Source organism: Lactuca sativa, chromosome 5 (genome assembly GCF_002870075.4).
Source record: "Lactuca sativa cultivar Salinas chromosome 5, Lsat_Salinas_v11, whole genome shotgun sequence".
Classification (NCBI taxonomy): Eukaryota; Viridiplantae; Streptophyta; class Magnoliopsida; order Asterales; family Asteraceae; genus Lactuca; species Lactuca sativa.
Genome location: NC_056627.2, coordinates 367445110 through 367463052, shown reverse-complemented (window position 1 = coordinate 367463052; position 17943 = coordinate 367445110). Strand labels below are relative to the sequence as shown.

Sequence of the window (17943 nt, the reverse complement as noted above, 5' to 3'; positions counted from 1 at the left end):
ACTTTTATTTTGTGATACATTCACATAAACGATGAGGTAGACTATATATATTGTTAATGGTAGTCATATAAGGGAAAAACTATCTTTGTTACTTTCAAAACAGTTAGGTCTTAGTAGAAGATTTCATCTATACTAATAGGAATCACAGGGATTTCTAGGGTTTTTCAAACGTTTTCCATTACTTACAAGCATTTCCACACTTGTACGAACTTTCTTTCAAAACAATGTCAAGACTTTCATTACAAGTTTTACAAATCAAAGACACATTAATACTTATGAATTCACCAGCTTTTTGGCTGATACTCGCTTTCAAAATAACTTGTATTCTCAGGTCACAAATAGACAGGTACGACGACCAGGTTTTGTGAAGACGGAGCAGTTCAGACTCGTCTTTTATTTTGATTGTTCATTTTATTGTTGTACATTATGAAAGAACACACTTGTAACCAAAATTATACTATTAATGCAATGGATGATGTTGTTGCTTGTTTACTACTTTGCATTGTTGTGATACATTACATGACGTCCTCCGCCCCAGAACGATTCCGCCGTTCTCGGTTTTGGGGTGTGACGGTACTCCATGCCCCTCATGGTTGCCTTACTGACATATATTGCCAAGGAATACCCTCAACATTATTGTCAATCCCGAAGATAATCCTTATGCTAGGTCCCTTAAATTAGATGCTTTAGGGACAGAAAGTGAGGATAACGGGAATGGGTAATCAGGTTGAATGATTGATGAAAATAAAGAACTTAATTATTGTGGGTTGAAAACCCTATTTGTTCACTAGGATCCCAAGTCTGACCCACTCAGTTTCTCGTATTATATGTAGCGTCACAAGAGCACCGGTGTGATGATTAGATGAGAGATTTGTGGGTTATAGGCCAGTAGAATAATAGATGTTATAAGACCTATGTTATTTTCCGTTTATGCTTATGTACTGTATTGACTATGACATCCTAACATTTTTAATATAATTAAAATACATTTATTCGGAAATGCTTTGATAATATCTTTATCATATTTTGGGAACAAATTCTGCAATATTATTCTTCAAAAAGATACTCTGTTTTTTAAAGAAAGCATAAACAAATCGGTCTTTTCTGATCGTGAAATTGGGGATGTCACAGTTATTATAGATAAATATAAAAATAGATCAGATCTCGTATCTTTATGATAAGATCGGGTCTTAGTATAGATTAGATTCAATCCCTTCAATCAAGGGATATACATGTATAGATCAGTATATATACAACATTAGGGCAAACCCTAATGCTGTAGAGGTCGTGGTCGAAGTAGTTTTGTTCGTGGCTTTGCGTCAATTGTCTTTGTGACAAACTCGTCTTGATGGTGAAGACAAAACTTCTTTTCATGGTGAAAGGAACATTTGAAGAACTCTTGTATTATTTACTTTCTATTGATTATTTCGTTTAGATTAGTTTTGTTTTTCCTATTCATACTTGAAATGTATCTGATCAAATACAAACCTTCAGATAATCTTGGTGTTTGTAATTGGAGTGATTGGATGTGTTATCCGTTTAAATCTTTGTAATTGTTTGTTTTTTACTTTTGCCCGACCTTTTCTCTGTTAGACTTAGGTGTTGTTCTGTTTTGTTTGCCTTGTTGTTTTAATAATATCCGGCGTTTCAAAAGAAATATATACCAAGAGATTTTTATTTGAGTGTAAAAGATGTTTTAATAACTATTAGAAATATATGTGTGGAGTTTGAACATACCATTAAGATTCCGATTTTAATGCAATAATTCATTATTAATAGGACTGTTTATGTATATAGTTAGAGAAATTAAATATCGTCCTACATTTATATTGTCAACATTTAAAAATGATAGAAGGATGTGTAGGAAAAAAATTTAGAAGGATGTTTAATTTCCATTTCTTTGGAGATAAGAAAATATTATAAAAACTAAACCAAGCTTAGCAAGAAACTAAGACTTGAACAACAACAAAATAAAATTCAAAATGGATTACAATACCAGTGTGACCAACATAAGCTAATCTATCCTTGTGTTTGCACAATTTGAAAGATAAAGATATCACATCACCTGCTACCAAAATAGAGGAGGAAGGGATGTTTTTGAAAACCTTGTTGTTTCTTGCCGGCTAGCAGTAGAAAATTAAGATGAGAATCTTGCTTTTTTTGGATAGTTACCCCAATTGGATCAAAGTCTAGGAAATCCGCCAAACCAAAGAACTAGGAAAGGGGAGTCCACACCATTTCATAATCCAATAACACGATGTAGAGGTGAATCTACATTGAAAAAGAAGATGATCTTCTGTCTCTCGCTCATAACCACATAAAGGACAATTTTGGCTAATAGTATATACACCACGATGAGCTAAGGTCTCCGCAACCGGAATTCTACCAAAATGAGACACCAGATAAAGCATAAAACTTTAATGGGAACAGTTTTAATCCATACAATCTTTGGACCCAGATGTACGTTTAATTGAGTCCAAAAATTTACGCATAATGTTAACTTTTCTGCTGTTTGGCGCAACATTAAAAGATAATTTGTCCGGTTCCATGGTAAATATCTGAGAAATGAGGACGCGAAGATCATTAAATTAAACCACAATAACGCTATTACTATGGGTGGATTTTCAGGACCACCAAAATCCATTAGTAGAACATCTGTCTACGATATTGCAAGATTTATTGGACTCGAGAGCATAAAATAAAGGAAAACGGTTTGGGGGGCACATGTGTCAATCCAAACGTCCTTCCAAAATATTCCTGAACAACCATATTCGATTTTCAAGAACAGGTCCTCGAGATTAATATTAATCGACTTTAAGCTTGTAATACACTTTGACGATGTTGCTCCAAACTCCGATGTATGATTTCTCATCAATGTAGTGAATATGCTTTCTGATGATATTATAAAGATTGTGAATTGTTTTGCACCAAAAAGAGTCATCTCGGTTTAATTGACTCCAATTTTTTTTACTTTGATAATATTTAGAATTTTGCTGAAAAACTCAAGCGTTTAACCCCTTTGATAATATTTTACTTTTAAATAAATAATTAATTTATCACATCTAACTTATATTATTTGTGGTGTGTAACCTCACTGATTTGTATATAAGTAGGAATACAATAATTATTTTTCTCCTAAGATCTAACAAATTTATTTTTGTGCTCTTTTAGCATACAACTTCACAAGGCGGAACCACCCTAGGACCATGGTACGCCCAACCCACCTTATTTTTTATAAATAAAATAAAATATAGTATTTATGATATATGTTATTTTTTTTCAAGTTAAACTTATGCATTCTTCTTCATTTGGATAGTCTTTAATTAGTTTTTATCATATATATAATTTATGAGCAACCCCTTAAAAAAAAATTTAACTTCGCCTCTACGGCTTCATCCGCATCTTCCAAGTTGATTCGTGATACATTGTCCTACACATTTTGTATGTTGATAACACCAACGAAGATTCATATTTTTTGTTTAGCAAAATGAGACCTTAAAACACTATGAGATATGTGGTGATTTTTTTAGGTATTTTACTAAATTATTGACATTCAAAGTTATTTTTTAATATGATATCTTAGGTATTTTACTAAATTATTAACATTCAAAATTATTTTTTAGATAGAAAAACAAGTTCTCAAATGGAAATTATTTAATTTCATTTTACCATGGTTTTAATTGGATTACGTTTATTTAGGTAATATGCTAAAAAAATATAGATATATGACAAAATAATGTTTTACTGAGACATATAATTAAAATTAATTAAATTGAAACGTGGTATTTAGTATTTTACCTTATAAAACATTATATTCGAATCTTTACAATTTAACAAATAATTTGCAACCTAACCCGCTGTCCATAAATGGCTTTTATATATAAATTTAATATTTCCATGCTGGCAAAAATATCGTATAAAAAAATGACACGTCAGATTAGTGTCCCCACAGACAGACTTACCAATTACGCTCTTCAGAAACCAAACCCTCGCTTCCCTTTGCACTCCCCCAAAACATTTTTTGTTTTTTCCTTAAAATTTTTCTGTCACTATATATACAGGTTCATATATACATATATATCGTCCCTGTATACATTCCTCTCTCTCTCTTCGCTCTTTCGTTCTCTCTATAAATCTCCAAAATCTATTCTCGACAGATAACCTCCGTCACTGATTTACCGTCGAACGCCGTCGATTCGTTGAGCGGTGAAGAAAGGTGAATTTTCAGGAGGTTCGGATATTATTTTACGTGTATCTGAGAGGAACTGACATGGCGCCGGCAGCCGGCGTTTCTCCAGTGTCGGATCGAGTGCCGGTGATGATGCCGGCAGCGGCGGTACAGCCTACGGCCTTGATGTCCGAGGCATTCGCGAAGGATGCGATAATCTCGTGGTTCCGAGGTGAGTTCGCCGCAGCGAACGCGATCATCGATGCATTGTGTGGTCATTTGTCCCAGTTTGAAGGTGGACGATGTGAGTATGAGTCGGTGTTTGCGGCTATACATCGACGCCGGTTGAATTGGATCCCGATTCTTCAGATGCAGAAGTATTTTTCTATCGCCGATGTGACGCACGAGCTACAGAAAGTTGCGGAGGTGAAAGAGAAGTTAAGAAGCGTTGAGAAGATCGTGGAAGAAAATGTTTCTTCGCCTGTGATAGAGACGAAACGTGAGATTTTGGAAGAGAAATCCATGGACGTCGATGGAAACGGCGTTGGTGAGGTTGTTGATGATGATTTCGCCAATGATAATTCGCCAAAGAGCGGGATTACTGATGCAGGTAAGGACGATTCTTGTTCGATTCATACAGCTATATATAATTATATGATTCCTTTCTATGTGTGTTTGTTTTTTTACATATATATAATTTGGCTGGTAATCGCCCTTAATAAATTTTCTTATTGCAGTTTAAAAAAAAATTGTCTGTGTCAGTCTGCATATTGTTTATGTCAAATTGCAAACAGCTGCATACGTATAGATCTCTTCCTCTGTTAATCATCATATACATGTTTTCCGTTATAATTTTTATGTTGTTAAATTCATTACTATATGAATAGTTGAATACATTAATATTAATGCTTTTAAATGCTTTATAGATACACGTACGCCCCAAAACAGAGTCTTTACAGGTTTGTTTTGTAGCTTTATTGATTTTTTAATTTAATAATCATACAGAGCAAATTCAAGGACGATACTAATTTTTTAATATATAGTACAATTCTTCGAAAAAGATTGATTTCTTTAATATTTAGAACTTTTGTTTGAAAAAAATTTCATGTCAACAGTGTTCTCCCACTTTTTTTGTACTTGTAATTCCGGGTTGCTTCCCCCATTCCCTTGGGACAATGCGTTTTTTTTCCAGAAGGGGCTGCGGGTTGGTGACTTTTTTCTCATCTCGTTTAATTGACTCAATTATTTTTTGACTTTTGAGAATTCTCATGTCGTTCCTCTGTTTGGTCTCTGTTTCAATTTTACTTGAAAATTGAGATTGAATGAAGACGAGAATTAGTAAAAGCGAAAATTCAATTACTTGTTGTAATTCCCGATGGTTTTCCTTAGAAGCGAGAAATTCGAGGTCCGATTTCAAACAAAAGTACTTTCCTAACCTCGAGAAAGATAGATAGATAGTTTTTTTCTTTTTTCTTTTTAGCACCGAATAGCAGCACGTCCACTTCCGTTATAACGAACGTTACTACCGCCTGCCTCTTGTTTTGCTTGTTGTTGTTTGTCTTTGTTAAAATTAATTGAAATTAGACTCTATTAAAAATCATAAAGATTTAGGGATACCATTAAGTTAAAAGACAATTAATGGAGGCGTAAGGTGTTGACATTTCGTTATCGAAATATATCTTTTTATGTCATGTCCTCCGCTCTTTTAAATTGACCAAGCCAAAGTACCCATTAAATGTTCTTTATTATATCGGCCGGTAATCTTTATAAAATTTCAAAACAAACTATTATGATTTCCACTACAACATAATCGAAAACCCCGATGAAAAAATAAAAGTAGAAATTTCCATGATTACCGAAGAAAAATAATAGACGGTTATAACTGAAGATGCTAGTCACCGACCCACTATATGCAATGGAATGGCTGAATGGGGGGATAACATGGGGCTTAGGTATATCCTGTTGCTAGTTGCAAGTATGCGTTTCAGTGCACACCGATACTGTTATCGCTTTTTTATCTCTTTGTCGTACTATGTTAGTGGGTGGTGAGGTAGTGCTTGTTTGGTGCGTGGTGCAATTGACAATAGTGATGTTTGCCTACAAGGCTTGTTTTTAGCTACAAAAACAACAAAAATGTTTTAATTAGAGATATAGAAGGAATCGCATTGAGCCATGAGCCATGAAGAATGGTGGGGTTACAATGATTGGTGACTAATAAAGTTTGTCAGCACCGGTGACTGAAATAATAATTTATTTACCAAATAAAAATAAAAGTCAAATAATTTTAGTAATTGAACCGCAGGATCTGAGCAACCGGATATGGTGGTGGAACAGGAAAGCACTGAGATATGCTCAAACCAACAAGATTGGGAAGCACGACGTGCCGAAATCAAGATGACTAAAGGATTTGTAGCCAAAGAATCCGTCAAAGGCCATATGGCAAGTTCTTTCCCATTTTTTTTTTTTTAAAATATATTGAATGAAATCATTAATAATAAAAAGTAAAAACAAATGAACAGGTGAATGTTGTGAGAGGGTTGAAGATGTATGAAGACATACTGAACAAAAGCGAGCTATCTAAGTTGACTGAATATGTAACTGAACTCCGAGTTGCTGGCCAAAATGGTGAACTCTCAGGTGGATCCCGTGATTCGTGATGCTTGCTTTTCTAGTTAACCTTGCTTGTTCTTTCCTTTTGGGACTGAAGTTTTGAGATAGTAAGGGATTGAACAGGTTTGGCAATTAATTTTCTTTTCAGTTGATAAATCCATATTCCATGCCTTATTAGCTAGCTTTCCTAATTCCAGTTCCAGTTCCAATTCCATTCTATATAGCTAGGATAAAAGTTCAATAGAGCCTTCCTTAACAACCTTACATTTATCATATGTCCCAAAGGTCCTAAATCTTATTTTTATTACTACTATAAGACACGATTTTATAATCTTTTTTTTGCCTTTCGTCTGTCGGTGATTAGGTGAGACGTTTATCATGTACAACCAACAATCCAAAACAATCAAAAGAGAGCTCATTCAGTTTGGTGCTCCTATTTTTGGACAGATTAAAGATGATGCTTCAACTAAATCACAAGAAAGTAAGCATTCATAATTCAACCAAATCAATCTTTTATAAAATCTAAATTCAATCTAAATATAACAACTTTGTGTTTTCATCCTTCACAGGCAACATCGACCCGATTCCCGCTCCTCTTGAAGGTGTCATTGATCATCTAATCCAATTCCACCTCATTTCAGAAAACAGACGTCCAAACAGTTGTATCATTAACTTTTTCGACGAGGTATTTTTCACTTTTACTGTTTCACACTCGTTAATTATTTTAGAATTATTCGTGTAATTAATACCTTACACATTTTTACACAGGGAGAATTTTCACAGCCTTTCTTGAAGCCACCTCACCTAGAGCAACCAATCTCAACTCTTCTTCTATCCGAATCAACAATGGCTTTTGGACGTACTCTAGTCTGCGATAACGATGGAAACTACAAAGGACCGCTCATGCTTTCTCTAAACCAAGGGTAATTTCGTAATTTAAACTCTACATTTTTTAGTTACACAATTACAAAACACGTATGAATTACATTTTTCGTAATTTTTCAACAGGGCACTCCTAGTGATGCGAGGAAACAGCGCTGACATGGCACGCCACGTCATGTGTCAATCTCCGACTAAAAGAATAAGTATCACATTTTTCAAAGTGCGAATGGAAGATAGAAACCCCCCACCAAAAGACCATCAAATTCCAATGTCTGGAGCGATGACAGTATGGCAGCCAAACGTTCCAACTCCATTGATCACACAAAACGGATACGAATCGATCCATGTTCTCCCGAAATGGGGTGCGATCCGGGCCCCACAGCTTCTAATGTTGGCACCGGTTCGACCAATGGTAATGAGCCCACGAAGGCTGCCACGTGGCGGTACAGGTGTTTTCTTACCGTGGAACGGTGGGTCCAGAAAACCTGCGAAACATCTACCGCCACGTGCTCAGAGAGGACGGCTCCTTGCACTCCCGCCACCGTCCCCTGAGCCACATAAAATGGACCGAACCCCTGATTCGGGCTCGGGCATCACTGTGGCTTGAAAGATGTTGTGGTCTTTGGTTCTTTTTTTAAAGACAAGTAGTTTGTTTGTGGTTGTTTGGAGTTTGATTTATAGTGTACAACAAGGCCTTTTGGTGTTTGAGAGATGAGTTTTTGGGGAAATAGGTTTTTATCCGTTGTTCCCGATTTCAATCAACTTAGAGTTACTTTTAGAGGTAGTATTTAAAAGCTTTGAAGTTAACAAAGTGTGAATTGTTTTTTTTTTTTTTTTCCTTCCAATTTTTACACATTGTGATAATGTTACTTGCTCTAATATTATTACATTGAAAAAAAAAATTATCACCTACTTACATTTGATAATGTCATAAAGAATAGATTGAATATTGAAGACCCATTATTGGACCCATTTGGTGAATGAGAATATGAGATAACAATGCCAATGGTAGTACGGGCATATGGTGGGGAAGGGATGGGAATATCCATGTTGTAATGATGTCATGTCTTTTGTAGAATATGCTTTAGAGATTTGGAAGCTTGTTTTCCATGATATTAATTAATGTCGACAACACCAATTTCATTACGCCACTTTCTTTTTCAATCTATAAAGCAAGCATTAAATAAGTTTTGAACGAATTTGTGATGAATAGGCATTCCACGGTCTATGTTCTTTGATGTGTTAGTTACATCCACATCACCATAAATCTTTTTCCTACTTCTATGCAAAATCTAGAAACTACAAGTCTTACTATTGGAAAAATAAAGTAGGGGTGTTAAATGGATACATCGGATCACATGTGAAAAGAGACAAATTAGTGGTTCAAATAAGCACTTTTCAAAAAATAAAATAACAAAATAACACAAGTCATGTGTAATGGGTGTCTTTTAGTTTAACTGTACTTACTAAAGTCGATTGTATACAAACTCACGTAAAGTTGACAGATATTATTATAAGCACCCATTAACTCTTATGAACACCAAAATCCTAATGTAACTCTTTTGAGATGATTCTCATGTAAAAAGTATTTTCATATTTTTCAACGACTACAAAAAAAACTGTTGGTGAGAATGTTCAATAGAAGTCAAAAACTTAGAATTATAAAACACAAGGATGTTATATTATAGCACATTCATTGGTGATCCTTAATTTGGATTGTCTGAAAGATAAGCACATCATGTATTGCATCGCAGATAAAACCGTTGTTGTCAACCAGAGCATATATGTGATCCCACATACATCATGATAGATACTAATGTGATCTAAATGACTATAAATATATACATAAGTACTCTCTAGGTGTTACTAAAGACGATACATATGTCTCCCGTGCAATACATAAACATAATAAACATAAATATGATATCAATCTACGGACTGATATCTTCCGATTAAGACTTCTAATCTGCTTTATGATCCCATGTGAAAATTTTGTAACATAAAGTATATGTCCATTTTGGAGGGAAAAAAATGTCATATTTTGCCTACATGAGAGATCTTATATGCGACAAAAATGAACCAACCAAAATCTCATAAAAATATATTCCATTTTAACATATCGGAAAAACATACTCATAGGTGCATTTTATGCACCTATTTTTCATGTCTATTTCTATCTTTTCATTGCATTTTACTTCATAATTTTTGCATTTAGTTAATTATTTAGACACTTGCATGTTTTATTAAGAATGTCTGATAATTCACTATTTTTGGTTAATTTTGTAGGCACTATGGAGCTTGGAACATTGGAACTATGGAGGGGAGCTTGGAGCATTAGAGCATGAAGAGAAGATGAAATGGTCATGTCACGGAAGAAAACATGAAGACATAACCCGAATCGTTGCATATCATCATAGTAAATGACCACGTTTGAAACACGGTTCATGTCATACCGACACGAGTCGTGTTTTGTCATTTTTCATTTTATATTTGAGCAACATGGCTCGTGGTGAAGCTAGACCGAAGACCAAACCAAGTCTGAAGACTTATTATAATTTTAGCAAAAAAAAAGGCATGGTCATGGTCAAAACACATGGAAAAAAGGCATGACCATGCCAAAAACACATGGTCTTATGGCAAGCACGTGAGCAGTTAATTGTAGAGGTAAATAATGAAATCACCATTTTTTAGAGAGGGGACGACTTTTAGAGCAAGAGAGGGCGATTTTTGGGAGAATTTTTGGAGCTCTTGAAGACTATTAATCATTGCAAACACTTTTGATTTCCATTTTGTAAGCATTAAACATTTCAACTTCATCTTTATTCTTGTTTGATTTGTTCTTAGTCATATGTGGCTAAGAAACCTTAATTTCTAGTTCTTGTTTAAAACATGTTGATTGCTTGACTTGAAGCATATGACTTGATACTTGATTTATGATTCTATTCTAGTAATTATTTTCTTGTTTAAACTAGAATCCTTGAATTTGATTTATGTTTGATTTTCCACTTATATTTATTGAACTCTTGTGTAGTTAATTAACTTTTAGGTCACCTAATCGTTCTATAAAGTTAATGATTGGTAACAAACAATAAATTTTCTTATTGTAGAACATACATCACATGTTTTCACACTTCCGAGTGTATGAGAAAAATGAACATTGTTGGGAAGCTTGTACAAAACTTAATGCAGTTTTTTAATACAATCTAAGAGCATATTTAGGTTGAATTAGTAAAGCTAGGTCTAGTCAAAGAGTGTGTTTTGATTAGATAATTTGGCAAGCAAGAGGTATTAGAGCGTGTTAATATCTTTTAGTACCAACTTAGAATAGCAATCATGACATTAAGTCATAATCAAGTTAAACAACAACATTGAGAACTAGAACTAGAACCATTCTAACAACTTGTTTACAAATCTATTTCCTTTTTCTACATGTTCTTATAGTAGACTGTTATATTCATTATTTAACTTTTGCAAATAAAACCCCCTTTGTGACCAAAGTGTTTTGCGCAAAAAGACAAAATAGCAAGAATGGTCCTTGTGGTATGTCCAAAATTGCTACTTTGGTCCAAACAGGTTTGAACTAGCACCAATAGTCTAAAGGTTTTCATTTTGCTGCTGTTTTGGTCCAAATCAGTTTAAAAAATCTGAAAATGACGGATTTTCCCTTTTCCATTTGTTTTTTGTTTTTATTTTTGTTATTTAATTATTTTCTAACTAAAAAATTAAAAAATAAAATAAAATCTCTCTCTCTCTCTCTCTATCTCCCTCTCTCTCTCTCTCTTGGAAACCACCTAACATACAAGATTATATCTCTCTCGGTCTACAGTAACGCCGGAAACCACCTCCTCGCCGGAAACCATCGAAATTGAAGCCCTCATTCGTCTTCTTCGGCTTGATCGTCTTCTTCGTCAAATCACAGCGCCACCACCTACCGAGATCTAAAGAATTAGGGTTTTGGCAACTCCAGCTCCAACGATTTTGTCTTCGTCGATCTGGGTTACATCCACCGACTTCGTCGTCTTCTCCGGCTTGATCGTCTTCTTTGTCTAATCACCGACTTCATCTTCTCTAGTGTTTCTTCAGATCTACCTCCATCGAAAACTAATATATCTCATTCCACCACTACCATCGACTGCACCAACACATTTGGGATTACCATCTGCATCAAATGAAGCTAAACTTGATGATAATACCTTCCAAAATCGCCAAATACGACACCAAACCACATAATCACCCCCAAATAGAGATTGTTGGAAAAGGCATCGGTGTTCATCAAAATCGCCTTCCACCCCATCACCATAGATGCTACCAGAAACTTAAATCTAACACCACCACTGCCATCATTTGGGATAAATCAATCGTAGGAAGCAATCACAGTGTTCGTGACTCTCCTCCTCGTTGATCTCTGAAAACCATGTTGCAATCATATTCAAGAAAACCATGTTTATCGTTCTCTTCTATTTACATCATGACCTTGTTCAGCGTATCACCAGACATGTGGACCGAGAGAAAGGGCAAGGGAGATCGGAGATTAGAGTTTTACCCATTTGGGGTTTCAGAGAGAGAGAGAGAGAGAGATTTTATTTTATTTTATTTTTTAATTTTTTAGTTAGAAAATAATTAAATAACAAAAAGAAAAACAAAAAACAAATGGAAAAGGGCAAATCCGTCATTTTTAGATTTTTTAAACTGATTTGGACCAAAACAACAGCAAAATGAAAACCTTTGGACTATTAGTGCTAGTCCAAACTTGTTTGGCCCAAAGTAGCAATTTTGGACATACCACATGGACTATTCTTGCAATTTTGTCGCGCAAAAATATATAGACTTTTATACCGTGTCTCTGTGGTTCAACCATGCTTACCTTGTACTATTTTTTAGTGCATTAAAACAATGTATTGGGAGTCTATTGTACCCCTATTATTTGTTGAGTTTGACACACCTAACACACACATAATATAACACTAGTTTCTTTTCTTTCTCAACATGTTTGACTTGTTATGTCACTGGTAGGGTTGTAAACGAACCAAACGTTCGACGAACTGTTCGGCAGGAAGTTCGTTTATGTTCATTTATTTAATAAATGAACAAAGATGAACACAAATTCTCATCCTTTTAGTTAAAACGGACGAACATGAACAATGCTCATGTTCGTTCATTTATGTTCATGAACCTTCATTTATGTTGTTCGTTTACGTTCATTATGTTCGTTCATTTAAGTTTATTTATGTTCATATATGTTCAATTGTTTTTTTATTACATTACTATATTATATGTTCGTTTATGTTCATATATGTTTGATTTTATTCGTTTATATTCGTTCGTTTGTGTTCGTTTAGCAGGTTCATGAACATAAACGAACGAATATGAACAAGGTAATTTGGTAAACGAATGAACATGAATAAGAAAACTCGTTTGTTTATCAGTTCGTGTCCGTTCGTTTGTTCAGCTAACTTAAACAAGCGGACATTAACAAGCCATTGTTTGTGTTCGTTCAGTTCGTTTACAACCCTAGTCACTGGTCTATCTTTGGTGTGTATCATCTAACTTGTTATTTTTTGAACAACTATATATTGTAAAAGACGAACTCTAGCAAGAAGTTAAAAAAGAGAGAATTGCAAAAGAAAGGCATTGACTAAAATTTTCAATCATTCAACCCACGAAATAACAAATTTTCAATTCCTACTCTTTAACCAAGAATACATTCCTACTCTTCAACAAAGAATATGAAAACTCTCAAATCAAATCAAAGATCATATGTATACGGTACTCATTTCCAGTAAAATAACATCATTTCTACGGCACCATAATGGCCAGATAGTAGCATTGACTATCGTTTCTACCATAACCTTCTTGTTCCTATTCAAAACTGATGCAATAATAGACAAGCAAATCAGAAACAAAGTTATTCATCAGGTTAACCCAAGACGATCTAACCCAAGACACCACATAAATATATTTTACTTTATGAGGGATGTTATTATTCCATCTCGTAACCTTATAAGTTACGTGTAAGAAGGAATCGACAAACCTAACTCGAACCTCACCAACAATGAAAAGCCCACGACTATTGAGACTCCAAGACCAAACATCCTGTCGAGAAGTAAGGTTACATTAGCAACAACATGCATCAGGTATGTGAGTTGAGAACACTCCATGTCTCTTGGAACTCTTCTTCTCAACTACCACATCCAACTATAACTCCCTCGCCAATCCGCCACAATACAATTACGAGTTGTTTCAAGAGCAAAAATTCAGGGAATACGATCTTTAAAAGGTGTATCTCCTATCCAAACATCGTACCAAAGACTTGTAGAAAAACCATGGGCTTCGAGAGAGAAAGATATACATGGAAAACTCTAAACAACCCTCATAAACCCAATTATATGGAAGAAAAAAAAAACTGAACATAAAGATATACGTGGAAAACTCCAAAACCGGAGAAAAACCATGTGCTTCGAGAGAGAAATATTCATTATATGATAGAAACACCCATACCCTCCAAAGTTTTGACTAACAACTTTCTATAGTCTAAAATAAGAGAAATAATAGAAAAAAAATGAAACACTTGAAGCTTGAAGCGTATTGATTGGGATATATTGAAATCAAAGCATTGGTATCTTTTTATAAGCTTGGAGACAACTCAAACCTCCATCTTGTATCTTTATAAGCTTGGAGACAACTCAAACTTCCATCTTGTACCGATGTAGGATGAGAGAACACTATTCATTCATGTAGCAAAAAACTCAACAACTATTTCAAATGTGTAGCCCCAAAATGATAATGGAAGGTTGATATGATACATCATTGGCAATTCCATGTCTAACAAGTTGTGGTTTCTCCTTTCGGACATGACATTCTATTGAGGTGTTCTAGGAGGTTGATGGCAAAATAATTCCAAAAATTTACAAATAGTCGTCAAAAATCTTCACTCTATGTATTGGTCTCGTGGATCAAATCGAAGCGCATTAATCCTCTAGTAAGTTTCATGTTTATGTTTAATATATAGATATAACAATATTTGTTGACATCACCTATCAATGTTTGCAAAGTATTTATAACCTTTTTTGTTAGATGTATTGTGTGGTTCACATCACATACGCCACAGTATGTACGAGACCAAGCAAATCCCTAGCCATATTGCTATAAGTAAACAATATTTACACTTCTGATATAATCAATGAGTCCAAACCTTCATCTTCATGTAGCTTGGATATGCATTATCTGTTTATATAGATAGACTAATCGGCAATGCCAAAGGTAGGTGTGATTTAAATCCATTTCGCTCATTTGCTATCTATATTGTAGAAATATAGATCATTCATATAGAACATCTCATTGCGATATATAAAATTGTTTTATTTATTATTGCGATTATATTAAAAACCTCCATCCCTCAAAGCAACATAAGAAATAATATTACTAACCATACTATACATGTAAAGGCAAGAGAAAGGAGTGAAATGAAAGGGATAAGGGCCACATGAGTTTATATAGGATCCTAATGCAAGGGTTGCAACCCATGCAATTCACATAACAATGAACTTCAATGACCATTTGGGCAACATATGGAAAGTGTTATTATTATGAACAAGAATCGATTGCAATTCACATAACAATGCCTGCTTTCCTATAATGACAGAAAATATATTTGACCAACAAAAACTAAGTAAAACAATTACAACAAATCTATCAATATCATGCAAACACACCTTAGGTGATTGAATTTTTGCATGCATCACTTGTTACCTGTTGTTTTTACAGGCTCATCATCATCATCTTCTTCTTCTTCTTCAATATCCCAACTCAAATCCTCCTCATCTACAGCAGTACTCAACCGCTTGCGCAACTCATCTTTGTTTGGAGTGTCTGCATGAGAATGAGAGGCCTTTTTGGTATCATTGTTTTCAACATCTTCAATCTCATCCCACTCCAGATCTTCCTCCTCATGAGACGAAGGATGGTTTGGTTTATCCTCACAATCTTTGACTTTTCCAGAGTCAACTTTGAGATCATCAACCTTTTCATCCACTGATTCAGCTTTCTCAACAGTTAACACATTTCCAGTACTAATTTTGGATTCCTCTATTATCTTCTTATCAACACTAACCACATTGCTTTTCATCTCCTTATCTTCATCAACAATCTTGGAACTTTGAGGTTTGAATTCATCAGAAGGACTTACTTCCTTTCCAACATTGTGCAAATCTTGTCCTTTTGAGGTTTTTGATCTTGACTGATCAGTTTGTTCTTGTTCTTGTTCTTCTTCTTCTTCATCATCATCATCAACATCCCAGCTCAATTCTTCTTCATCATCTACTGATAATGATCTCTTTACAAGCTTAGCTCTGACATCCTCTTGCTGTTTAAGCTTATGAACCTTGAAGAAGTACCTATACCAAAAAGTTGCGTCATCAACCTCATTTGGAACAAGCTTTGGATAGATTCCGGACAAAGCTCCATTATCTCCAACTAAAATCTCAATTTCATCTTTCTTATCACCAAACACAAAACCTAATTTCCACTTATTGTAATCATCTAAGTCCTCGGGATCTTCACAGTAAGTTCGCATATCACTCTGAATCGCATTCAATTGTGTATCAAAACGGCTGTACCGTTTCGAATGTAAACCACTGCGATCACTAGAAGTATGTCTTTCAGAAGCATCAGAATCATCAATATCCGAAGCTGCAAGAAGAGCTTCCTTACCATGTGCGATGATATCCGCCGTTGATTTCAGCACCCCGTCTATCGCCGACGTACCGACCTCAATGGAAGACGGTAACTCCTTCACCGCACGGCTCGCCACTTCACGAAACAAATCGGACTCTTTCCTTAAACCCGTCCCAAATTCCTTCAGATCACGACGGTACGTTTCGAAGACTGATTCGGATTTGGTCGTTAAAGTCTTCACCAGATCTCCAAAGGTCCACAAACCACCAACACCACCAGCGGCGCTACCGTCTTCCGATGAATTAACATTCGAATTGGAATCATCATCTTCATCGCCTTCTGTTTCTTGCTGTTTTGGCGATTGACTTTGCCTAGGATCCGCATCTGATTCTTCGTAACTATCTGGGGCTTCAGGCTCCGGATCCTCTGCTAATATGGATCTGAAGAAATCCATTAACAATTGAGAAGATTAGAATTAGGGTTCTTAGATCGTGGCCAGTTTCTCCTTCAAATCATTGAAGCATAGCCAATTACGAAACACACAACGTCACAACTCACAACTCACAAGTCACGACGACTGTAAAAAATTCAAACTTGGGCCTCACCATTTACGGGCTTTTATGCTCTTAGACCAATTATTAAAAACATATACCTTCACTTCATCAACTTCTATACTGTTTGACCCAATTAATCACGGGTAGAAATACTGAAATAGAATCCAAAATCAAATCAATCAGCATATCATAATTTTCATAGAGATTAGAAATAATTTTATGGGTAAATTACATCATTTGTTTATCGTGAATGTGTCAAAAATACATTTATTTTATATTTTTTAAAATTAACTCGAGTTTGTTTTTTCTTACACGTTTAGTTCCTATTGACATAAGATATATTATCCTTTATAATTTCTTTATCAGTTTTTAGATTAAAAAAACAAAAATTAGTATCCCACCCTTCCCCCCTCCTATTTCCCCATCTCCCTAGTTTCCTTCTTTGTCTCCTTCATTCACATTCATTGCCGACGACTACAAAAAAATATTTATCCTCCTTTCTCTGGTGCTCCTCCTCCTTTCTTCGGCGAGACAAACCTTCCTCTTTCTCTCTTTTTTCCAATCGCCACCCACTACCGCTACCCACCTGGACGATCCCGACGAGTTGCATGTCCAAACAAGTTGTCGACAGTGGCAGATCCAGCCCGGAAGTCAAGTGGGGTGCATAGTTGACCATAGACACCGTTAAGCGTTTCTTCCTCACGAGTCTTAAGTCTTTTTCTGCCTTTATGGTTTATTCCAACTAGTGTAGCCAGAGACTTCTGTCACGAAAGCATTACCCAACCCTTTTTTACCTTGTTTTAGGTGGAATAAAGCTAGGTTGGAGAGTTTCAATTAAGATGGTCCTTGTGTTGATTTTTTTTTTTTACATATATTTTCACTGCCCGTGTTATTCTGGTAAACAATATGATAATCATTAAACAAGAATATAAAACAAGCATAAAAATACCCCTTAAACTAAACAATAAAAAACCAGAAACAAGATAATAGATAGCCTCTAAATTAAACTCTCTATCACGAAAAACACAGAACATTATAGAATGGTTCACTCATAAA

The 17943-nt window shown here is 35.0% G+C and overlaps 2 protein-coding genes across 2 annotated transcripts; one reads left to right on the top strand and one right to left on the bottom strand.

The window, feature by feature from the left end:
• Nucleotides 1–4076: 4076 nt before the first annotated feature.
• Nucleotides 4077–8489, top strand: LOC111892102 (RNA demethylase ALKBH10B). Its single transcript, XM_023888173.3, has 7 exons — nucleotides 4077–4778; nucleotides 6471–6607; nucleotides 6688–6805; nucleotides 7143–7259; nucleotides 7348–7463; nucleotides 7547–7701; nucleotides 7787–8489. The coding sequence occupies exons 1-7, from the start codon at nucleotides 4271–4273 to the stop codon at nucleotides 8265–8267; spliced, it is 1632 nt and encodes a 543-aa protein (XP_023743941.1). The 5' UTR covers nucleotides 4077–4270; the 3' UTR covers nucleotides 8268–8489.
• Nucleotides 8490–15216: 6727 nt separating this feature from the next.
• On the bottom strand, nucleotides 15217–16930 carry LOC111892094 (uncharacterized). The gene has a single exon (XM_023888163.3). It carries the CDS (start codon nucleotides 16785–16787, stop codon nucleotides 15399–15401), a length of 1389 nt encoding a protein of 462 aa, XP_023743931.1. The 5' UTR covers nucleotides 16788–16930; the 3' UTR covers nucleotides 15217–15398.
• Between the last annotated feature and the right edge of the window lie 1013 nt (nucleotides 16931–17943).

Excerpts from the sequence above, each read along its gene's own strand:
- LOC111892102 (XM_023888173.3), top strand. The coding sequence starts at position 4,271 with ATGGCGCCGGCAGCCGGCGTTTCTCCAGTGTCGGATCGAGTGCCGGTG. Across the intron at positions 7,260-7,347 it reads TTCAACTAAATCACAAGAAA|GCAACATCGACCCGATTCCC; the intron begins GTAAGCATTCAT and ends CATCCTTCACAG. Across the intron at positions 7,464-7,546 it reads TCATTAACTTTTTCGACGAG|GGAGAATTTTCACAGCCTTT; the intron begins GTATTTTTCACT and ends ATTTTTACACAG.
- LOC111892094 (XM_023888163.3), bottom strand. The coding sequence starts at position 16,787 with ATGGATTTCTTCAGATCCATATTAGCAGAGGATCCGGAGCCTGAAGCC.